This window comes from Ammospiza caudacuta, chromosome 24, assembly GCF_027887145.1.
Source record: "Ammospiza caudacuta isolate bAmmCau1 chromosome 24, bAmmCau1.pri, whole genome shotgun sequence".
Taxonomy (NCBI): domain Eukaryota; kingdom Metazoa; phylum Chordata; class Aves; order Passeriformes; family Passerellidae; genus Ammospiza; species Ammospiza caudacuta.
In genome coordinates, this window is record NC_080616.1 from 5189590 (window position 1) to 5214873 (window position 25284).

The following is a 25284-nucleotide window of genomic DNA, read 5'->3' on the forward strand; positions in this document are numbered from 1 at the left end:
ACACCGGGAGCCCGTGGCGAATCTGCCGCCGGGGCTCTCCCGCGTGCGGGCCGCGCTGCCCGCCCTCCCCGCGGGGACAGTGGGCGGGACCTGCGCGCCGTGATGGTTCGAACGAACCAATGGGGTGCGAGCTCTCGCTGCTTATAACCAATCAGCGGCGGAGGGGGGGCGTGGCCGGCGGGGTCGGCGGTACCGCCCCCCCGCTCGCATCCTCTCGGCGGGGCGAGCGCGACCATTTTGCGGGGGGGAGCGGCGGGAGCGGGTCCGGCACCGACACCGGCACCGCCAGCGGGATCGGGGAGCGACACCGCGATCGGCGCCGGGGCCGGCATCGGGGAGCGGCACCGGGGGCGGCGGCGGCGCCTGACGGGGGAGCGGCGGCTCCGCAGGCGCGGCCTGAGGCGCTGGGCCCAGCGCTCCCGCTCGCTCCGGGCGGCCTCAGCGGCCCCGGCGGCCTCAGCGTCCCCGTTAGCTCCGCGCCCGGCCCCGCGCGGCCCGCAGCGCCGGGAGGATGTCGCGGCCCGTCAGGTGAGCGCCGGCGGGCCGAACCCGCGCAGGGCAGGGCGGGCAGGCCTCGCTCGGGGCAGGCCGTGCGGGTTTCTCCTCTATTTCCCCTTGTTTCCCCCCCGCTAACTTGGCACGGCCACCGCCATCCCCGCCGCATTTCTCCCCGCGCCGCTCTCCCGCGGCCGGGAGGGGCCGCGGCGGGGCTGCCCCACATTTTGTAACGGGGGAAAAGCGAATTTTTTTCATCGCCGCCGCCGCCGTGACCCACTTGGCGCGGGGCGGGCGCCGCTCTGGCCGCCATCCGCGGCTCCCTCCGGGCGGCGGGGCCGGGCCGAGCACGCTGCCGGGGGAGGGGACGCGGTGCCATCCGGCGAGGGTCCGGGGCACGGGGGCTGTGCATGGGGAACCACGCGTAGGGGAGGAGCCGCCGGGAGCCGCCCCCTCGGTGCGAGCGCCGCTCCTCACGCCCTGCTCCGCCCGCCGCGCGCTCCGCCATCGCCTTCCCGCCGCTCTTTTCTGTCTTTTTGGTTTTATTTCTGAGCGTTTGGCAGCCGGGCTGTGCTGGCGAGGTGGGTATGGGGGTGTTGGTGGGGTGGGATGGAGCGGGGTGGGTTTGGGGATGTGCGGCGTGGGGAGGAAAGGGCTGGAACTGTCTCAGGGTGGGTATTTGGGGAATATTCCCTCAGTGTTTGGGATATTTCTTCCCTCAGAGGGTGCTGGGCACTGTGCAAGCTCCCCGGGGAATGGGCACAGAGCTCCGGGAGAGAATTTTGACAACGCCGGATGGAGCGGGCTGGGTTTGGGGATGCGGTGCCTGAGGGAAGGGCTGGAGCTGTGTCAGGGTGGGTATTTGGGGAATATTTGGAAGAAATATTCCCTCTGTTTATTCCCTCAGCGTTTGGGATATTTGTTCCCTCAGAGGGTGCTGGGCACTGCCCAGGGATTGGGCACAGCCACAGAGCTCCGGGAGAGTTCGGGTGGGCTCTGTGGGGAGGATGGATCGTGGTGGATGTGGGGATGTGTGGCATGGGAAAGGGAAGGGCTGGAGCTGTGTCAGGGTGGATATTTGGGGACTATTTGGAAGAAATATTCCCTCAGGATTTGAGGTATTTTTTCCCTCAGAGGGTGCTGGGCACTGCCCAGGCTGCTCAGGGACTGGGCACAGCCACAGAGCTCCAGCAGAGTTTGGACATTGCTGGGTGTGGGGTGGGATGGAGTGGGGTGGATTTGGGAATGTGTGGGATGGGAAAGGGAGGGGCTGGAGCTGTGTCAGGGTGGGTATTTGGGGAATATTTGGGATATTTCCTCTCTCAGAGGGTGCTGGCACTGCCCAGGTTCCCCAGGGACTGGGCACAGCCACAGAGCTCCAGCAGAGTTTGGACATTGCTGGGTGTGGGGTGGGATGGAGCGGGGTGATTTTGGGGAGTGGGTGCTGAGGGAAGGGCTGGAGCTGTGTCACAGTGAGTATTTTGGGAATATTTGGGATATTTCCTCTCCCAGAGGGTGCTGGCACTGCCCAGGTTCCCCAGGGACTGGGCACAGCCACAGAGCTCCAGCAGAGTTTGGACATTGCTGGGTGTGGGGTGGATGTGGGAATGTGTGGGATGGGAAAGGGAGGGGCTGGAGCTGTGTCACAGTGAGTATTTGGGGAATATTTGGGATATTTCTTATCTCAGAGGGTGCTGGCACTGCCCAGGTTCCCCAGGGACTGGGCACAGCCACAGAGCTCCAGCAGAGTTTGGACAGCACTTGGTGGGGTGGGATGGATCGTGGTGGATGTGGGGATGTGTGGCATGGGAAAGGGAAGGGCTGGAGCTGTGTCAGGGTGGATTTTTGGGGTCTATTTGAAAGAAATATTCCCTCAGGATTTGAGGTATTTTTTCCCTCAGAGGGTGCTGGCACTGCCCAGGGACTGGGCACAGCCACAGAGCTCCAGCAGAGTTTGGACATTGCTGGGTGTGGGGTGGGATGGAGTGGGGTGGATTTGGGAATGTGTGGGATGGGAAAGGGAGGGGCTGGAGCTGTGTCAGGGTGGGTATTTGGGGAATATTTGGGATATTTCCTCTCTCAGAGGGTGCTGGCACTGCCCAGGTTCCCCAGGGACTGGGCACAGCCACAGAGCTCCAGCAGAGTTTGGACATTGCTGGGTGTGGGGTGGGATGGAGCGGGGTGATTTTGGGGAGTGGGTGCTGAGGGAAGGGCTAGAGCTGTGTCACGGTGGGTGTTTGGGGAATATTTGGGATATTTCTTATCTCAGAGGGTGCTGGCACTGCCCAGGTTCCCCAGGGACTGGGCACAGCCGCAGAGCTCCAGGACAGTTTGGACGTTGCTGCCAGGGATGCCCAGGATGGGATTTTGGGGTGTCTGTGCAGAGCCAGGAGCTGCTCTGGATGATCCCTGTGAGCTTTTCCCCTCTCAGATATTCTGTGATTCCCTTGTGTGTCAAACCTTTACCAAAGAGGTGACAAAAAAGTGAACTCTGATTTAAATTGGCTTTATAGCAGAGGTGTGAGGTTTCCCACGGTGTTCTTGTCATGCTCTGGAATTTCCTCATTCTCAAGTGATTGCTTGGGGTTTGATTCCATTCCCAGTTGGGTTTGATTCCCAGTTGGGGTTTGCTCCCATTCCCAGTTGGGGTTTTTGATTCCATTCCCAGTTGGGTTTGATTCCCAGTTGGGGTTTTTGATTCCATTCCCAGTTGGGGTTTGCTCCCATTCCCAGTTGGGGTTTTTGATTCCATTCCCAGTTGGGGTTTGCTCCCATTCCCAGTTGGGCTGGCCTGTGGATGTTGGGTGTCTTGGCTAATTTAATTTAAAAATACAAACTAATTGTGACAATGCCATGTCTGTACATTGAGGGCTGACAGCATTTGTGTTTAAGTAATATCTCTCATAATTAAAAATAAAAATGGGACCCAGGAGTGGCTCAGGGATGGGGGAGCTCCCAGAGCGGTGCTGGTGTGACTCTGCTGCCTCAGGGGATGCCTGGAGATTTCCCCAGGTAAGGAGGAAAAGCAGTCTTGAAAATTCTTTAAGAGCAGAGCCTCTGAGCTTGCTGGAATTAAGTATTTGTTGTGAAAGTTTCAAAAACAAAAATTCAAATAAAACACCTCTGTCCACTCCTGGAATGTTGTGAGAGGTCTCCCTGCTCTCAGGCTCTGCTCTGCAGGAAAATAAACCTGGCACGGGGCAGGACAGATGGAGCAGTGCCTTATCTCCTGGATTTGATAACCCTTGCAGGCCAAAAAAGGGAAATATTCAGTAAATATTCAATAGAAATGGATTATATTGCTCTGCTAGCCAGAAAACCCTGCCTACAGATTTAAATCCATTCCTAATTTAATGCTGGAATGAAGTTTTTTCTGCTGATTTTTGGTGAAATGGAAGCCTGGTGAAAAGTTTTACATCAGAGTGAGATGTGGAGTTTTCTTCTGGTGAGTGCTCTTTGAATAAATTGGTGTTTTCTGCTGGTTTTGGTGGAATTTTTGTGCACCTGAAGCAGTGAAATTCATAAAATCCATCCTAAATCCCAAGTTTTTACTGGGCTTGTTGTGAAAATTTGACCTAATGGACGTATCAGTGCCTTATCTCCTGGATTTGATAACCCTTGCAGGGCAAAAAAGGGAAATATTCAGTAAATATTCAATAGAAATGGATTATATTGCTCTGCTAGCCAGAAAACCCTGCCTAGAGATTTAAATCCATTCCTAATTTAATGCTGGAATGAAGTTTTTTTGCTATTTTTGGTGAAATGGAAAAGTGAAAAATTCTTAAATGTGGAGTTTTCCTCCAGTCAGTGCTCTTGGAATAAATTGGTGTTTCTGCTGGATTGTGGCTGAATTTTTGTGCACCTAAAGCAGTGAAATTCATCAAATCCATCCTAAATCCCGAGTTTTTACTCTGCCTGTTGTGAAATTTGACCTGATAGACGCATCAGTGCCTTATCTCCTGGATTTGATAACCCTTGCAGGCCAAAAAAGGGAAATATTCAGTAAATATTCAATAAAAACACATTATATTGCTCTGCTAGCCAGAAAACCCTGCCTAGAGATTTAAATCCATTCCTAATTTAATGCTGGAATGAAGTTTTTTTGCTATTTTTGGTGAAATGGAAAAGTGAAAAATTCTTAAATGTGGAGTTTTCCTCCAGTCAGTGCTCTTGGAATAAATTGGTGTTTTCTGCTGGTTTTGGTGGAATTTTTGTGCACCTAAAGCAGTGAAATTCATCAAATCCATCCCAAATCCCAAGTTTTTACTGGGCTTGTTGAGAAATTTGACCTGAGACTGTCAGAAAAAGGCAAGGAGTGAAAACTAAAGAAAGCTGAAATTATTGAATTTCTGCAGCTCTTGGGTAACTCTGCTGAAGTGCTGCAGAAAGAGCTGGGGCTGTTTATGGGGAAAAATTCAATTAAATTAAATATTTGGAGCTGCTATTTCTATATTTATATATATTTTTTTAATATATGTATTTATTTATGTTGTATATATTTTAATATATTTATATGTATATTTTATATATTTTTATATTTTACTACTATACTTTATATCTACTTTATATCTACTTTACATCTACTTTACTTTATATATACTTTATATATACTTTATATATACTGTATATATACTGTATATATACTTTATATATACTTTATATATACTTTATATATACTTTATTTATACTGTATATATACTGTATATATACTTTATATATACTTTATATATACTTTATATATACTTTATATATACTGTATATATACTGTATATATACTTTATATATACTTTATATATACTTTATTTATACTTTATATATACTGTATATATACTGTATATATACTGTATATATACTTTATATATACTTTATATATACTTTATTTATACTTTATATATACTGTATATATACTGTATATATACTTTATATATACTTTATATATACTTTATATATACTTTATTTATACTTTATTTATACTTTATATATACTTTATATATACTTTATATCGACTTTATATCATCTTCATATCGACTTCATATCTAACTTTATATCCACTTTATATCCACTTTATATATTACTTTATATCTACTTTATATCTACTTTATATCTACTTTATATCTACTTTATATCTACTTTATATCTACTTTATATTTACTTTATATCTACTTTATATCGACCTTATATCTACCTTATATCCACTTTATATCCACTTTATATATCTACTTTATGTTTACTTTATATTTACTTTATATTTACTTTATATTTACTTTACTTTATATCCACTTTATATCCACTTTATATCGACCTTATATTGACTTTCTATCGTCTTCATATCTAACTTTATATCCACTTTATATCCACTTTATATCCACTTTATATCCACTTTATATCCACTTTATATCCACTTTATATCCACTTTACTTTATATTTACTTTATATATACTCTACTTTATATCTAACTTTATATCTAATTTATATCCACTTTATATCTAATTTATATCTAATTTATATCTAATTTATATCTAATTTATATCTACTTTACTTTATATCTACTTTATATCTACTTTATATCTACTTTATATCTACTTTATATCTACTTTATATCTACTTTATATCTACTTTATATCTACTTTATATCTACTTTATATCTACTTTATATCTACTTATATATTACTTTATATCTACTTTATATATAACTTTATATATACTTTATATTTACTTTATATCTATTTTATATCTACTTTACTTTATATATACTTTATATATACTTTATATATACTTTATATATACTTTATATATACTTTATATATACTTTATATATACTTTATATATACTTTATATATACTTTATATATACTTTATATATACTTTATATATACTTTACATCCACTTTACATCCACTTTACATCCACTTTATATCCACTTCATATCTATTTTTATATCGGTGTATATTTATATATATTTATATATTTTTAATATGTATTTTTATATATTTTTTATATTTTCAGCCCAGACCCAAACCTGTCTCTGTGCTGAGTCCCGAGTCCAATTTTTACCCAGATTTAACCCCAAAGTTTGGGTTTGGGTCCCTTTGTGTCCCCAGGTGCCACCTCCTGGTGCTGCTTTAAATCAACCCCCTGGAAATTTAATTATTATTTAATTATTCCTTAACTGCTTTAATGATTGCTGCAGAAATAATTTCACTGTTCAAAACCCTGAAATGCTGAAAACCTTCCAGAACTGGAGTGAGGAGTCAGCCCAGACCAAATCTCTGCGGTCTGAACTGGCTGCCTTGATCAGCAATTAATTAATGCTAATTAATTAATTGACAGTGAATGCAGCGTGAACGTGCTGGGAGGAGGAGGAGGATGAGGAAGGATCCTGGTGCTGGATGGAATTTAATTTTGAAATTAAATGGAATTATTGGCTGCTTTCATTATCAATTGGAATTAAATGGAATTATTGGCTGCTTTCATTATCAATTGAAATTAAATTGAATTATTGGCTGCCTTCATTATCAATTGAAATTAAATTGAATTATTGGCTGCTTTCATTATCAATTGGATTTAAATTGAATTATTGGCTGCCTTCGTTATCAATTGAACTTATATTGAATTATTGGCTGCTTTCATTATCAATTGAAATTAAATTGAATTATTGGCTGCCTTCATTATCAGTCTAAAATAAATTGAATTATTGGCTGCCTTCATTATCAATTGAAATTATATTGAATTATTGGCTGCCTTCATTATCAATTGAAATTAAATGGAATTATTGGCTTTTCATTATCAATTGAAATTAAATTGAATTATTGGCTGCCTTCATTATCAATTGAAATTAAATTGAATTATTGGCTGCTTTCATTATCAATTGGAATTAAATGGAATTATTGGCTTTTCATTATCAATTGAAATTATATTGAATTATTGGCTGCCTTCATTATCAATTGAAATTAAATGGAATTATTGGCTGCCTTCATTATCAATTTAAAATAAATTGAATCATTGGCTGCTTTCATTATCAATTTAAAATAAATTGAATTATTGGCTGCCTTCATTATCAATTGAAATTAAATTGAATTATTGGCTGCTTTCATTATCAATTGAAATTAAATTGAATTATTGGCTGCTTTCATTATCAATTGAAATTAAATTGAATTATTGGCTGCTTTCATTTCCTTGGGTTGGTGTTTTATGGGGCAGTTACCTTGGAATAAAACAGCTGGGATTGATATTTTATCAATAGAAGAGTCGGGATTTGATGCTTTATCAATAAAAGAGTTGGATTTGATATTCTATCAATAAAAGAGTTGGGATTTGATGCTTTTTTAATAGAAGAGCTGGGATTTGATATTTTATGAATAGAAGAGTTGGGATTTGATGCTTTATCAATAAAATAGCTGGGATTTGATATTTTATCAGTAAAAGAGTTGGATTTGATATTTTATCAATAAAAGAGTTGGATTTGATATTTTATCAATAAAAGAGTTGGGATTTGATATTTTATCAATAGAAGAGCTGGCATAGATATTTTATCAGTAAAAGAGTTGGGATTTGATATTTTATCAATAAAATAGCTGGGATTTGATATCTTGGCAGTAAGAGCTGGGATTTGATATTTTATCAATAAAAGAGTTGGGATTTGATATTTTATCAATAAAAGAGCTGGGATTTGATATTTTATCAATAAAAGAGTTGGGATTTGATATTTTATCAATAAAAGAGCTGGGATTTGATATTTTATCAATAAAAGAGCTGGGATTTGATATTTTATCAGTAAAAGAGTTGGATTTGATATTTTATCAATAAAAGCTGGGATTTGATGCTTTATCAATAAAAGAGCTGGGATTTGATACTTTATCAATAAAAGAGCTGGGATTTGATATTTTATCAATAAAAGAGCTGGGATTTGATGCTTTATCAATAAAATAGCTGGGATTTGATATTTTATCAGTAAAAGAGCTGGGTTTGATATTTTATCAATAAAACAGCTGGGATTTGATATCTTGGCAGTAAGAGCTGGGATTTGATATTTTATCAATAAAAGAGTTGGGATTTGATACTTTATCAATAAAAGAGTTGGAATTTGATATTCTATCAATAAAAGAGTTGGATTTGATATTTTATCAATAAGAGAGCTGGGATTTGATGCATTATCAATAGAAGAGCTGGGATTTGATGCTCTATCAATAAAAAAGTTGGGATTTGATATTTTATCAATAGAAGAGTTGGAATTTGATGCTTTATCAATAAAAGAGTTGGGATTTGATATTTTGTCAATAAAATAGCTGGGATTTGAAATCTTGGCAGTAAGAGTTGGGATTTGATACTTTATCAATAAAAGAGTTGGGATTTGATATTTTATCAATAGAAGAGTTGGGATTTGATATTTTATCAATAAAAGCTGGGATTTGATGCTTTATCAATAAAAGAGCTGGGATTTGATGCTTAATAAAATAGCAGGGATTTGAGATTTTATCAATGGAAGAGCTGGGATTTGATATTTTATCAGTAAACGTTGGGATTTGATATTTTATCAATGAAAGAGTTGGCATTGATATTTTATCAGTAAAAGAGTTGGGATTTGATATTTTATCAATAAAATAGCTGGGATTTGTACTTTATCAATAACAGCTGGGATTTGATATTTTATCAATAAAAGAGCTGGGATTTGATGCTCTATCAATAAAAGAGCTGGGATTTGATATTCTATCAATAAAATAGCAGGGATTTGTACTTTATCAATAAAATAGCAGGGATTTGTACTTTATCAATAAAATAGCAGGGATTTGTACTTTATCAATAAAATAGCAGGGATTTGTACTTTATCAATAAAATTTGGGGTTTGCTGGACACGGTGCTGATGGAATCCCCAATTCCCCTTTGTGGCTCTCCGTAAATTCCAAACCCAGCTGGGTGTTCTGGTTCCAGGCTGCTGGAATTCGCTCCCAAAGCTCCTGAAATGAAAATTCCCAAAGCTTTAAACCAGGGACAAACGGAAAATAAACCTGGGGAGAGGCAGGAACTGCACAGGGAGAGTGCAGGGTGTGGGATTTGTAATCTTTGTGTGTTTATCAAAAAGAAAATTCACATTCTGAGGCTGTAATCAGATTATTAGAAACTCTCCTCAGGAAAATGCTGTTTGTGCTTTAATATACTTATTAATTAATTATTAGTTACACATATCCTTTGTGTTCATTCTGGCTGCAGAGCTGCCTGAATTACCAAAGTTTTTTTGGGATATTTTTGGGCTCCAAATGCAGCTCTAAATAAACAATGTGACATTTCTTGTTCCTTAAAACTTCAGTAACCCTGAAGGAATTATTTCCTAATTTTTTCTCCTTTGTGTATTTATCAAAAATAATATTCATATTCTGAGGTTGCAATCCAGATTATTCTAAAATCTCCTCATGAAAATGCTATTTATGCTTTAATATACTTATTAAAGTATATTAATAATTATTAATTACACATATCCTTTGTGTTCATTCTGGCTGCAGAGGTGCCTGAATTACCAAAGTTTTTTTGGAATATTTTTGGGCTCCAAATGCAGCTCTAAATAAATAATGTGATATTTCTTTGTTATTCCTTAAAACTTTATTAACCCTGAAGGAATTAATTCCTAATTTTTTCTCCTTTGTGTATTTATCAAAAAGAACATTCACATTCTGATTCTACAATCCAGATTATTCTAAAATCTCCTCATGAAAATGCTGCTTGTGCTTTAATATGCTAATAAAGTATATTAATAAGTGTATTAATACTTAATAATTATTAATTACACATATCCTTTGTGTTCATTCTGGCTGCAGAGGTGCCTGAATTACCAAAGATTTTTTTGGGATATTTTTGGGCTCCAAATGCAGCTCTAAATAAACAATGTTTCATTTCTTATTCCTTAAAACTTTATTAACCCTGAAGGAATTAATTCCTGATTTTTTCTCCTTTTTGCAGGAACAGGAAGGTGGTGGATTACTCCCAGTTTCAGGAATCAGATGATGCTGGTAAATTCAACTTTTTTCCTTAATTTCCCCATTATTCCATGCACATTAATGAATGTTCTGTTCTAATCCCACCCTCAGCTGCAGCTCTGAGGAGTTTCTGTTCTTCACAGCCTGAACTCTTAATGAGCATCTGGAAATGGAATTATTCTCATATGCTTAAATTAAATTTTAAAATTTTTTAAAATTAAATTAAAAATTCATTTTTTTTCCTTAATTTCCTCATTATTCCCATGCAATTAATGAATGTTCTGTTCTAATCCCACCCTCAGCTGCAGCTCTGAGGAGTTTCTGTTCTTCACAGTTTGAACTCTTAATGAGCATCTGGAAATGGAATTATTCTCATATGCTTAAATTAAATTTTAAAATTTTTTAAAATTAAATTAAAAATTCATTTTTTTTCCTTAATTTCCTCATTATTCCCATGCAATTAATGAATGTTCTGTTCTAATCCCACCCTCAGCTGCAGCTCTGAGGAGTTTCTGTTTTTCACAGTTTGAACTCTTAATGAGCATCTGAAAATGGAATTATTCTCATATGCTTAAATTAAATTAAATTAAATTAAATTTTTAAAATGTTTAAAATTTTTAAAATTAAATTTAAAAATTCAATTTTTTTCCTTAATTTCCTCATTATTCCATGCATATTAATGAATGTTCTGTTCTAATCCCACCCTCAGCTGCAGCTCTGAGGAGTTTCTGTTCTTCACAGGCTGAGCTGTTAATGAGCATCTGAAAATGGAATTATTCTCATATGCTTAAATTAAATAAAATTAAATTAAATTTCTAAAATTTTTGAAATTAAATTTTAAAATTAAATTTTTTTCCTTAATTTCCTCATTATTCCCATGCAATTAATGAATGTTCTGTTCTAATCCCACCCTCAGCTGCAGCTCTGAGGAGTTTCTGTTTTTCACAGGCTGAGCTGTTAATGAGCATCTGAAAATGGAATTATTCTCATATGGTTAAATTAAATTAAATTAAATTTTTAAAATTTTTAAAATTAAATTTAAAAATTCAATTTTTTCCTTAATTTCCTCATTATTCCATGCATATTAATGAATGTTCTGCTTCTAATCCCACCCTCAGCTGCAGCTCTGAGGAGTTTCTGTTCTTCACAGCCTGAACTCTTAATGAGCATCTGAAAATGGAATTATTCTCATATGGTTTGTGTTAAACCAACAATGGGGATAGAAATGTTTTTATTTTTATTTCATTCTGGGATTGTTGTGGTGCCTGGGGCTGCTGGCAGCTCCTTGCTCTGTTCTGGGCTCCTTGGTGCCACTTTTTGCACAGAAAATGTGGTTTTTATTTATTTTATGGCTCTGGTTGAGCCCACATCATCAGGGATTTAGGGGGGATTGGAGTTAAAAAAAAATAATGTGTGTGAATTAAAATAGTGCTGGGTCATATTTGGAAAAAATGGGAATTGAAATCCTGGATCCCATTGTAAATAATGTAATCTGTGTGAATTAATAAAATATTGCTGGATCACATTTGGAAAAAATGGGAATTAAAATTCTGGATCCCGTTGTAAATAATGTAATCTGTGTGAATTAATAAAATAGTGCTGGGTCATATTTGGAAAAAATAAGAATTAAAATTCTGGATCCCACTGTAAATAATGTAATCTGTGTGGATTAATGAAATATTGCTGGATCACATTTGGAAAAAATGGGAATTAAAATTCTGGATCCCGTTGTAAATAATGTAATCTGTGTGAATTAATAAAATAGTGCTGGGTCACATTTGGAAAAAATGGGAATTAAAATTCTGGATCCCATTTCTAAAATAATCTGTGTGAATTATGAAAATATTGTTGGATCACATTTGGAAAAAATTGAACCGCTGAATTCAAATTCTGAAACCCATTTCTAAAATAATAGAATTTGTGTGAATTAACATTTTTGGATCCCATTTCTAAAATAATGCAATCTGTATGAATTGATAAAATATTGCTGGATCACATTTGAAAAAAATGTGAATTAAAATTCTGGATCTCATTTCTAAAATAATAGAATCTGTGTGGATTAATATTTCTGATTCCCATGTGTGAAATAATACAATCTGTGTGAATTAATAAAATATTGCTGGATTACATTTGGTAAAAATGTAATTTCTGAATTGAAATACTGGATCCCATTTGTAAAATAATATAATTGTGCAGATTAACATTTCTGGATCTCATTTCTAAAATAATCTAGTTTGTATGAATTTACAAAATAGTGCTGGATCACATTTGGAAAAAATGTAAACTCTGAATGAAAATTTTGGATCCCATTTTGAAAATAATCTAATCTGTGGGAATTAACAAATTATTGTTGGATCACATTTGGAAAAAATGGGAATTAAAAATCTGGATCCCATTGTCAAGTCATGTAATCTGTGTGGATTAACAAAATATTGCTGGATCACATTTGGAAAAAATGGGAATTAAAATTCTGGATCCCATTTCTAAAATAATGTGTGTGAATTATGAAAATATTGCTGGATCACATTTGGAAAAAATGTAATTTCTGAATGAAAATTCTGAAACACATTTCTAAAAAATTAATATAATCTGTGTGAATTACCAAGATAGTGCTGGATCACATTTGGTAAAAATGTAATTTCTGAATGAAAATTCTGGATCCCAGTCTGAAACAATATAAACTGTAAGAATTAATAAAATATTGCTGGATCACATTTGGAAAAAAATTGAATATCTGAATTAAAATACTGGATCCCATTTGTAAAAAAATAATATAATCTGTGTGAGTTAACATTTCTGGATCCCATTTCTAAAAAATGGGATTTCTAAAATAATCTGTGGTAATTACCAAAATAGTGCTGGATCACATTTGGAAAAAATGTAATCTCTGAATGAAAATTCTGAAACACATTTCTAAAAAATTAATATAATCTGTGTGAATTAACAAGATATTCTGGATCACATTTGGTAAAAATGTAATTTCTGAATTTAAATTCTGGATCCCATTCCAAAACAATATAAAGTGTAAGAATTAATAAAATATTGCTGTATCACATTTGGAAAAAATGTAATTTCTGAACGAAAATTCTGAAACACATTTCTAAAAAATTAATATAATCTGTGTGAATTAACAAGATATTCTGGATCACATTTGGTAAAAATGTAATTTCTGAATGAAAATTCTGAAACACATTTCTAAAAAATTTATATAATCTGTGTGAATTAACAAGATATTCTGGATCACATTTGGTAAAAATGTAATTTCTGAATGAAAATTCTGAAACACATTTCTAAAAAATTTATATAATCTGTGTGAATTAACAAGATATTCTGGATCACATTTGGTAAAAATGTAATTTCTGAATGAAAATTCTGAAACACATTTCTAAAAAATTAATATAATCTGTGTGAATTAACAAGATATTGCTGGATCACATTTGGAAAAAATTGAATATCTGAGCTAAAATTCTGGATCCCATTAGAAACAATCTAATCTGTGTGAATTAACAAAAATTTTCTGCAGTGTTTTGAGTTCCTGGAAGATAACCTCAATCTAGGTTTGCATTGATGATTAAAATGAGACAAATATGCAGAATTGTTAATTGCAGTGCTTTTATTCATTAAATATTGTGTAAGAGTTGTGAGTTGTGCTGGAAATTCCAATTTCATGTCATCCTTTATCCCCTGCCAGCAGTGGGTGCTGTTAGAGCCATGCAGAAATACATCTAAATCCATTTTTGAATGGATTTCTAGAGGAACTAAATGCAAAATAAATCCCGTGACGTTTGGCTGTACAGAACATTTCCACGGTGCTGTGACCAGCAAAGCTCAAATCAGTGATTTCACCCAGGACTTTGCTTCTCTCAACATTTTCTTGAAATTTTACTTTGCTGTGTAAAAAAAAATTTCAACTTTATGAGAATTTTCCTTTTGCTGTGCATGAAATGCTGAGTTTGAGCTGCATCTGAGCAGGGCTGAGTTTGCTGGGGCTGAGTTTTACCCAAAGCCCAAATTTGTGCTGTCTGTCCTGTGCAGATGATGATTATGGAAGAGATTCAGGCCCCCCATCCAAGAAAATCCGCTCATCTCCTCGAGAGGCCAAGAACAAGAGGAGATCTGGCAAGAATTCCCAGGAGGACAGGTAAAAATGGCAAATTTTATTTCTTGGCAACATTTCCTGTGTGTGGGGAGAGGAATTGCAGTGACATTGGGGGCTGAGACAGAAATCGTGTGGGAAACTCTTGTCCATCACTGGGAATGGGATTTGGGCACAAAAATTGGCATCCTCAGGTGGGTCAGGGCCAGGGGCAGCCCCTGCAGCCTCTCAGGGCATCTCTGAGCTGCTCATCTCCCTCAGAGGATAAAAACAAGAGGAGATGTGGGAAGAACTCTCAGGAGGACAGGTAAAAATGGCAAATTTTATTTCTTGGCAACATTTCCTGTGTGTGGGGAGTGGGATTGCAGTGAGACTGGGGGCTGAGACTCTGAGGTGAGACAGAAATCGTGTGGGAAACTCTTGTCCATCACTTGGACAAAATTGGCAAAAATTGGCAAAAATTGGCATCTTCAGGTGGGTCAGGGCCAGGGGCAGCTCCTGCAGCCTCTCAGGGCATCCCTGAGCTGCTCATCTCCCTCAGAGGAGATCTGGGAAGAACTCTCAGGAGGACAGGTAAAAAAATACAGTTTTTATTTCTTGGTAACATTTCCCAGAGCTTGTCCTGTGTGTGGGGAGGAGCCATCTTGAGGAGGAGTGGGAGTGCAGTGACATTGGGGGCTGAGACACTGAGGTGAGACAGAAATCGTGTGTGGAACTCTTGTCCATCACTGAGAATGGGATTTGGGCACAAAAATTGGCATCCTCAGGTGGGTCAGGGCCAGGGGCAGCCCCTGCAGCCTCTCAGGGCATCCCTGAGCTGCTCATCTCCCTCAGAGGATAAAAACAAGAGGAGATCTGGCAAGAACTCTCAGGAGGACAGGTAAAAAATACAGTTTTTATTTCTTGGCAACATTTCCTGTGTGTGGGGAGTGGGATTGCAGTGAGACTGGGGGCTGAGACTCTGAGGTGAGACAGAAATTGTGTGGGAAACTCTTGTCCATCACTTGGACAAAATTGGCAAAAATTGGCAAAAATTGGCATCTTCAGGTGAGTCAGGGCCAGGGGCAGCTCCTGCAGCCTCTCAGGGCATCCCTGGGCTGCTCACCTCCCTGAGAGGATAAAATTTCAATTTCTATTTCTGGGAAGGAGATCTGGGAAGAATTCTCAGGAGGACAGGTAAAAAATACAGATTTTATTTCTTGGCAACATTTCCTGTGTGCGGGGAGAGGAATTGCAGTGACATTGGGGACTGAGACAGAAATCGTGTGGGAAACTCTTGTCCATCACTGGGAATGGGATTTGGGCACAAAAATTGGCATCCTCAGGTGGGTCAGGGGCAGCTCCTGCAGCCTCTCAGGGCATCCCTGAGCTGCTCATCTCCCTCAGAGGATAAAAACAAGAGGAGATCTGGCAAGAACTCTCAGGAGGACAGGTAAAAATGGCAAATTTTATTTCTTGGCAACATTTCCTGTGTGTGGGGAGTGGGATTGCAGTGACATTGGGGGCTGAGACTCTGAGGTGAGACAGAAATCATGTGTGGAACTCTTGTCCGTCACTTGGACAAAATTGGCAAAAATTGGCATCCTCAGGTGGGTCAGGGTCAGATGCAGCTCCTGCAGCCTCTCAGGGCATCCCTGGGCTGCTCATGTCCATGAGATGATAAAATTTCAATTTCTATTTCTGGGAAGTAGATCTGGGAAGAATTCTCAGGAGGACAGGTAAAAAAAGGCAAATTTTTTTTGGCAACATTTCTCAGAGCTTGTCCTGTGTATGGGGAGTGAAATTCCAGTGACATTGAGGGCTGAGGCAGGGCTGAGACAGAATTCATGTGTAAAACTCTTGTCCATCAGTCCATCACTCCAGAGGCAGGTTGGAAATGGGATTTAGGCACAAAAATTGGCATCCTCAGGTGGGTCAGGGGCAGCTCCTGCAGCCTCTCAGGGCATCCCTGAGCTGCTCATGTCCATGAGAGGATAAAATTTCAATTTCTATTTCTGGGAAGTAGATCTGGGAAGAATTCTCAGGAGGACAGGTAAAAAATACAGTTTTTATTTCTTGGCAACATTTCCTGTGTGTGGGGAGAGGAATTGCAGTGACATTGGGGGCTGAGACACTGAGGGTGAGACAGAAATTGTGTGGGAAACTCTTGTCCATCACTTGGACAAAATTGGCAAAAATTGGCAAAAATTGGCATCTTCAGGTGGGTCAGGGCCAGGGGCAGCTCCTGCAGCCTCTCAGGGCATCCCTGAGCTGCTCGTCTCCCTCAGAGGAGATCTGGGAAGAACTCTCAGGAGGACAGGTAAAAAAATACAGTTTTTATTTCTTGGTAACATTTCTCGGAGCTTGTCCTGTGTGTGGGGAGGAGCCATCTTGAGGAGGAGTGGGATTGCAGTGAGACTGGGGGCTGAGACACTGGGGTGAGACAGAAATCCTGTGGGAAACTCTTGTCCATCACTGGGAATGGGATTTAGGAACAAAAATTGGCATCCTCAGGTGGGTCAGGGGCAGCTCCTGCAGCCTCTCAGGGCATCTCTGAGCTGCTCATCTCCCTCAGAGGATAAAAACAAGAGGAGATCTGGCAAGAACTCTCAGGAGGACAGGTAAAAATGGCAAATTTTATTTCTTGGCAACATTTCCTGTGTGTGGGGAGTGGGATTGCAGTGAGACTGGGGGCTGAGACTCTGAGGTGAGACAGAAATCGTGTGGGAAACTCTTGTCCATCACTTGGACAAAATTGGCAAAAATTGGCAAAAATTGGCATCTTCAGGTGAGTCAGGGTCAGGGGCAGCTCCTGCAGCCTCTCAGGGCATCCCTGAGCTGCTCATCTCCCTCAGAGGAGATCTGGGAAGAACTCTCAGGAGGACAGGTAAAAAAATACAGTTTTTATTTCTTGGTAACATTTCCCAGAGCTTGTCCTGTGTGTGGGGAGGAGCCATCTTGAGGAGGAGTGGGATTGCAGTGACATTGGGGGCTGAGACACTGAGGTGAGACAGAAATCGTGTGTGGAACTCTTGTCCATCACTGAGAATGGGATTTGGGCACAAAAATTGGCATCCTCAGGTGGGTCAGGGCCAGGGGCAGCTCCTGCAGCCTCTCAGGGCATCCCTGAGCTGCTCATCTCCCTCAGAGGATAAAAACAAGAGGAGATGTGGGAAGAACTCTCAGGAGGACAGGTAAAAATGGCAAATTTTATTTCTTGGCAACATTTCCTGTGTGTGGGGAGTGGGATTGCAGTGACACTGGGAGCTGAGACCCTGAGGTGAGACAGAAATTGTGTGTGGAACTCTTGTCCGTCACTTGGACAAAATTGGCAAAAATTGGCATCTTCAGGTGGGTCAGGGCCAGGTGCAGCTCCTGCAGCCTCTCAGGGCATCCCTGGGCTGCTCACCTCCCTGAGAGGATAAAATTTCAATTTCTATTTCTGGGAAGTAGATCTGGATAGAATTCTCAGGAGGACAGGTAAAAAATACAGTTTTTATTTCTTGGCAACATTTCCTGTGTGTGGGGAGTGGGATTGCAGTGACATTGGGGGCTGAGACACTGAGGTGAGACAGAAATCGTGTGTGGAATTCTTGTCCATCACTGGAAATGGGATTTGGGCACAAAAATTGGCATCCTCAGGTGGGTCAGGGCCAGGGGCAGCTCCTGCAGCCTCTCAGGGCATCCCTGAGGTGCCAGGGATGGGTGGCACTGAGGGCAGGGGACATCTGGAAGTTTTCTGGCTCTTTGTTCCTCATTTTGGGTCATCCATAAACAGAACCTGCTTTGGGAGCTGAGTTGCTCCTCGGTGCTGCCCTGCTGAAAAGTGAAATTTTCCTGTGGAATCTCCATTTTGCAGTGCTCCCAATGATTGCCACAAGAGCCTTGAAATCTTTTTTTTTTTTGTTTTTTATGACAAATTCCAGCTTCAGGGATGCTGGTTCTGAAGGTCCTTGAGGGTTCTGCCTGCTGGTTCTTGTTCTGTCACCCCAAGATGTCTTTTATTTTCTAAATGAATTAAATTATCAAATCATTTGAGAAAGCTTAGGTCAGACTTATGTCAATTAAGAGCAAGAATTTAAACAATGACATGAAGACAAGTGCTGACTTACAATCTGTCAGGATAAAGGATAATATTTCATTTATAGAGTCCATATAAACCATCAGAATTGTAACTAAACTGGAAACCTTGTGGGTTGGTTCACCTCAATCTGATTATTTCCTGATTTAACTTTTTTTGTGATTCACAATTTGAATTTTATCTTCCCAACCATGACAACTCCACAGCCAGCTGAGTAATCCTGAAGCATGTCCAGAAAAAGTGAAAATTCTCAGCTTGGACATCATTTTCTCTTTCAAAGTTTTTATTTTCCACACAAGAGGGACTGAAATCAAAGCTGGGACAAACACTCAGATTTCTCCTTGTGTTGTTTGCAGTGAGGACTCAGAAGACAAAGATGTGAAGACCAAGAAAGATGATTCACACTCAGCAGGTAACTGACAGCATTATCCTGATTTTGTACCTTTAAATCATATCAATTCAGGAGTAGAATTTGAGACAGAAATTAAATTATTCTGATTTAATTTTGATTTATTTCAAGTCATACGTTGCTTCTTCTGCTGTTACTTCCCACCTTGCTTTGGGATAATTTTTTTTCTTTTTTGTGTTATGTGCTGATCCTATAAAATTTGGATAAATTGATCCTTTCCCTGCGGTTTTTATCCAGAAAAATCCAAAAATTTTCACCTTTTGCTTGCAGGTGAAGATTTTGGCAGCGAGGACGACGACGTGGGAGCCGACGACGGCAAAGCCGACAGCGACTACGAGAGCTCCCAAAAAAGCAAAAAAGGAAAAAAGGCCAAACCAGACAAGAACAAGAGAGCAGCCTCCAAATCCAGGAAAAGGCCTGCAGGTAAGAAGGAAAAAAAATGGGGAAAAAATGAGGAAAAACATGAGGAAAAATGGGGGAAAATATGAGGAAAAATGGGGAAAAATATGAGGAAAAATGGGGGAAAATATGAGGAAAAATGGGGGAAAAAATGAGGAAAAAAGGGGAAAAATATGAGGAAAAATGGGGGAAAAAAGAGGAAAAATGGGGAAAAATATGAGGAAAAATGGGGGGAAATATGAGGAAAAATGGGGGAAAAAAGAGGAAAATTGGGGAAAAATACGAGGAAAAATGGGGGAAAAAAGAGGAAAAATGGGGAAAAATATGAGGAAAAATGGGGGAAAAAGAGGAAAATTGGGGAAAAATATGAGGAAAAATGGGGGAAAAAGAGGAAAAATGGGGAAAATATGAGGAAAAATGGGGAAAAAATGAGGAAAAATGGGGAAAAATATGAGGAAAAATGGGGAAAAAATGAGGAAAAATGGGGGAAAATATGAGGAAAAATGGGGGAAAATATGAGGAAAAATGGGGAAAAAATGAGGAAAAATGGGGAAAAAATGAGGAAAAATGGGGGAAAATATGAGGAAAAATGGGGAAAAAATGAGGAAAAATGGGGGAAAAATATGAGGAAAAATGGGGGAAATATGAGGAAAAATGGGGGAAAAAAGAGGAAAATTGGGGAAAAATATGAGGAAAAATGGGGAAAAATATGAGGAAAAATGGGGAAAATATAAGGAAAAATGGGGAAAAAAATGAGGAAAAATGGGGGAAAAATGAGGAAAAATGGGGGAAAAAATGAGGAAAAATGGGGGAAAAATGAGGGAAAATGGGGGGAAAAATGAGGGAAAATGGGGGAAAATATGAGGAAAAATGGGGGAAAATATGAGGAAAAATGGGGGAAAAAAGAGGAAAAAAGGGGAAAAATATGAGGAAAAATGGGGGAAAAAAGAGGAAAAATGGGGGAAAATATGAGGAAAAATGGGGAAAAAGAGGAAAAAAAGGAAAAAAATAAGGAAAAAATGAGGGAAAAAGAAAAAAATGAGGGAAAAAGGGAAAAAAAAGGAGGAAGAAAGGGGGAAAAGTTAAGAGAAAAGGGGAAAAGAAAAGAGGGGAAAAGGAAAAAGAGGGGAAAAATAAGAAAAAAGAGGAAAAAAAAGAAGAAAAAAGAAGGGAAAAAAAAGAGAAAAAAAGGAGGGAAAAAAGAGGAAGGAAGAGGAAAAAGGGAAAAAAAGAGAAAAGAAGGGAAAAAAAAGGGAAAAAATGAGGAAAAAAGGAAGAAAAGGGAAAAAAAGAAAAATAGAGGAGGAAAAAGGGAAAAAAGAGAGGGGAAAAAAGGGAAAAATGAGGAAAAATGGGGTAAAAAATGAGGAAAAATGGGGAAAAAGGAGGAAAAAAAATAAGGAAAAAATGAGGAAAAAAGGGGAAAAAAAGGAGGGAGAAAAGGGGAAAAGAAAAGAGGGAAAAGGAAAAAGAGGGAAAAATGGGGGAAAAAAGAGGAAAAAAGAGCAGAAAAAAAAGAAGAAGAAAAAAGAACGAAAAAAAAGAGAAAAAAAGGAGGGAAAAAAGAGGAAAAGGGGAAAAAAAAGAGGAAAGAAGGGGAAAAAGGGGAAAAAATGAGGAAAAAAGGAAGAAAAGGAAAAAAAGAAAAAAGAGGAGGAAAAAGAGGGGAAAAAGAGGAGGAAAAAAGGGAAAAAAGGAAGAAAGAGGGAAAAAAGGGGAAAAAAGAGGAAAAAAGGGGAAAAAAGAGGAAAAAAGGGGAAAAAAGAGGAAAAAAGGGGAAAAAAGAGGAAAAAAGGAAAAAAAAGAGGAAAAGGAAAAAAAAAGAGGAAAAAAGGAAAAAAAATGAGGAAAAAAAGCAAAAAAATCACTTACTTTGCAGAGGATCTTTGTTGGGTGGGTATTGATGAGGTTGAATTCTCCCCACAGTAACTCAGTGCGTGTTTCAACCCCCTGATAAAAGCCCTAAAAACACTTTGCTGCCTCGTGGGGAGTTTTCTGCTCTTTCCTCAGCCCACTTTGGGGTTTTTTCCTGCAGAGGACAGCGAGGATGAGAAGGAAGATCACAAAAATGTTCGTCAGCAGCGGCAGGCGGCCTCCAAAGCGGCCTCCAAACAGAGGGAGATGCTGATGGAGGATGTGGGCAGTGAGGAGGAGGAGCAGGAGGATGATGAGGCACAGTTCCAGGAGAGTGAGTGAATGGGATTGGAAAATGGGACAGCAAAGGGGACACAAAGTTTGATTTTGGCTGGGACCCTGAGGGTGGAAATTGTGCTCCTCATTTTTCTTCTGTGTGGAATTTGTGCTCCAGGTTTGCAGCAAAGGTTTGTGTGTGTGTTCCACAAAATTTATATTCACAAATGGGTAAAATGGATAAGATTTAAGTCATCAAATACTTAAATTATATTAATGTGGCTGTGGCAATTTGAAAGTTGGAATCTGTCATGAATTTGCACCATTTATTGTTCCTCCAAGCTCCGTTGGTGGGAGATAACCCAGTGCTTCAAAAGTGCTGTGGAATTTTTGCTGTCTCACAAAATTTGTGTTCCACAAAATTTATCTTCACAAACGGGTAAATCTGTTAATCCCATCCCTGCTTTTTAATCCAGAATGAGATTTAAGTCACCAAATACTTAAATTATAGAAATTTGAAAGTTGGAACCCCTCATGAATTTGCACCATTTATTGTCCCACAAACTTGTTTGGTCATGTTCAGTGGGAGATAACCCAGTGCTTCAAAAGTGCTGTGGAATTTTTGCAGTCAAAAGTTTTTAGAGTTCAGTGACAGATTTTAGGATATAAAGTGAAAATTTAAATAATTGAAGAATTCATTCAATGAATGTGGAAGAATCTGTGAGACAAAGCAGCCTCCAAACAGAGGGAGATGCTGATGGAGGATGTGGGCAGTGAGGAGGAGGAGCAGGAGGATGATGAGGCACAGTTCCAGGAGAGTGAGTGAATGGGATTGGAAAATGGGACAGCAAAGGGGACACAAAGTTTGATTTTGGCTGGGAGCCTGAGGGTGGAAATTGTGCTCCTCATTTTTATTGTGTGTGGAATTTGTGCTCCAGGTTTGCAGCAAAGGTTTGTGTGTGTCCCACAAAATTTATCTTCACAAACGGGTAAATCTGTTAATCCCATCCCTGCTTTTTAATCCAGAATGAGACTTAAGTCATCAAATACTTAAATTATAGAAATGTGGAAGCTTTCTGTGATTTGAAAGTTGGAATCTGTCATGAATTTGCACCATTTATTGTCCCTGCCAGCTTGCTTGGTGGGAGATAACCCAGTGCTTCAAAAGTGCTGTGGAATTTTTGCAGCCAAAAGTTTTTAAGGTTTAATGACAGATTTTAGGGTATAAACTGAAAATTTAAATAACTGAAGAGTTCACTCAATGAATCTGTAAGACAAGAAACTTCATCTTGGTGCCTTTTCCGTGCAGATTTTTTTTTTATTCCAGGGATGTGTGTTTGTGTTTTCCAGAGATCTCTTTTTCTTCTTAATTTTTGGGTTTTTTTTATTTTCTAGATCTATTAAGCAGCCCTAAAGTTTAATTGTAAACTTCTCAATAATTTTTTCTGCTTTTTTCTGTCTCTGTGGCAATGCTATTGTAAAACCCCCTCGGATTTTTGCCCAGCAGATCAAAGGAAACCCACAAAGCCTCAGAGTTTATCCACAATTCCACTGGCAGATCTCAGCTGTATTTTCCCTTCCTTTTTGGTTTTTTTTTTCCCCAAAAAAACTGAAATTTCCTTCTGCTTCCAGCAGATTCAGGAAGTGATGAAGACTTCCTCATGGAAGATGATGATGACAGTGACTATGGCAGTTCAAAAAAGAAAAACAAGAAAGTCTCCAAGAAATCCAAGCCAGAGAGGAAAGAAAAGAAAATGCCCAAGCCCAGGCTAAAGGCTACAGGTGAGTCTGTGCAAATTCAATTCCTCAATTTAAAATCCTCATTTTCTTTTTGCTCCACAGGTTTGGTTGAAATCTTGAGGTCCACAAAAATGTTGGAAATGCCATGATTGAAATCAGCAGGATGGAATAATGAGCTGGCTTTAATTCTTTATTTAGAGGTTGATTTGGTATCTGTGCCTCTAAATCAACCTCTAAATGAAGAATTAAAAATAGGAGTAAAAACTCATGAAAACTTTCCCTGCTGAGGGGCTGCATTCTGACTTCTTGTGTCTCACGGCCAAATAACAATTTGTGACTTTGTGAAATGGGAACCAGAGGAAAACTGGGTGCATTTCTGCAGGAAATTCAAATTACAGCAATGTTGGGCAAGAGCTGTGTCCATTTCTGATGTCACATCCAGCAATTAACCACCTTTAAAATCTCATTAAATTGCTCTTCAGCTTAATTAAGAGTGCTAAAACCACTATGGGTATGGCCAAACTTCTGAATTATTTAAAAATCTCATTTTTGGGGGGGAGTTTTTTTTGCCTTTTCTGCTTCTGAATTTTACAAAGTTTTTCTTTTTCCAGTGACCCCCAGCCCAGTGAAAGGCAAAGGGAAGGCAGGTCGCCCCACAGCTTCCAAGGCAACAAAAGAAAAAACCCCATCCCCAAAAGAAGAGGATGAAGAACCTGAAAGTCCCCCAGAAAAGAAAAAATCAGCCAGCCCTCCACCAGAAAAATCAGGGGATGAGGGCTCTGAAGATGAAGCACCCTCTGGTGAAGATTAAAAGGCAGTTGAGAGGAAAAAAAAAATCTTTGTTTAAAAAAAAAAAAGAGGAAAAAAAAAAAGAAAAAGGAAAAGAAAACAACACTTAGGGGTAGAACACGGTTTTGGCTGTGGCTTGACTCATGGGCTTTGAATGCTATCTTTATTTTCAGCTGGTTAATCCAGTGAAATTCTTTTTTAATAAGAGAAAAACCCTTCTCAACAGTGAGATTTTCAAGTCAGAATGTTCTCTGTTGGCCATTCTGTTCTCCCTCCCCTGCCAAATCTGAAAAGCCATTTGAGACAAATTAGAACAAACCATTGGATTTCTGTTCAATATTGGATTTCTGTTCAATATTGGATTTCTATTCAATATTGGATTTCTATTCAATATTGGATTTCTATTCAATATTGGATTTCCATTCAATATTGAATATTCAATATTGGATTTCCATTCAATATTCGATTTTTATTCAATATTTGATTTCTTTCCAATATATGATTTTTTTTTCAATATATGATTTTTTTCCAATATTTTATTTTATTTTTTTCCCAAGGGATACTGCAGTTGTGAAGCAATAAGGTTTGAGACTGATCTGTGGAAAAAAACCATATTTACAAATCCTCAAGTAGAATTAGATTTATTTTCCCCAGTGCTGGTAAGAGCTGTTTAAAATTATTCTTCTATATTTGGAATATATGGAGGAAAAAAAATAATCAAGTTTTGTTTGAACAGATTTAAGATGAGTTTAGTCTCAGCAAAAATAATTCCAGAGGAGGAGGAGGATGGAGCACAGGGAGGAATCCTGTGTTTTTTGGATTTAGGCACGTTTTTCATGGAAAACAATCAAGAAATTCTGAGATGCTCCAGTGTCTTTGATTTTATAAAAAATCCTTCAGATGTTTTGTCTCTGCTGGATAGAAAGCTCTTAACTGCAGCCCATTCCAGAGAAATTCAGATTTTCAGCCTTCAGCTTTCCCATGTCCACTCACCCTTTTATTCCTTCTCTAGAGGGGCAGAACAGGGAGGAGAAATTGGAAAATCATTTTGAAACCTGCTGTCCATTGGGTATGGTGGGAAATGGTTTTATTATGGATTTTTGCAAGGAAAAAAAACCTAAAATAGCAGATAATGTGAAATGAGATTGTTCAGCTGTTGGGGTGAGCAGAGGATTGCCCTGAGCCAGCCCTGGGTGTTCC

General features: G+C 39.0%; 1 protein-coding gene across 2 annotated transcripts; it reads left to right on the forward strand.

Annotated features, from left to right (window-relative positions):
- The first annotated feature begins 276 nt into the window (after positions 1–276).
- NUCKS1 (nuclear casein kinase and cyclin dependent kinase substrate 1) lies at positions 277–25284 on the forward strand. Of its 2 annotated transcripts, none has more exons than XM_058819396.1 (8): positions 277–528; positions 10445–10494; positions 14497–14602; positions 18974–19029; positions 19297–19449; positions 21461–21613; positions 23188–23337; positions 23907–25284. In XM_058819396.1, exons 1-8 carry the CDS (start codon positions 512–514, stop codon positions 24104–24106), a joined length of 885 nt encoding a protein of 294 aa, XP_058675379.1. In that variant the 5' UTR covers positions 277–511; the 3' UTR covers positions 24107–25284. The 2 variants fall into 2 exon arrangements, with proteins under 2 accessions (XP_058675379.1, XP_058675380.1); XM_058819397.1 differs by having other exon boundaries at positions 23191–23337; positions 23907–25282.

What these genes read in the sequence shown, in the direction of transcription:
- NUCKS1 (XM_058819396.1), top strand. An exon ending in TGAGGCACAGTTCCAGGAGA is followed by an intron (nt 21,614 to 23,187) that starts GTGAGTGAATGG and finishes TTCTGCTTCCAG; the next exon opens with CAGATTCAGGAAGTGATGAA. An exon ending in GCCCAGGCTAAAGGCTACAG is followed by an intron (nt 23,338 to 23,906) that starts GTGAGTCTGTGC and finishes TTCTTTTTCCAG; the next exon opens with TGACCCCCAGCCCAGTGAAA.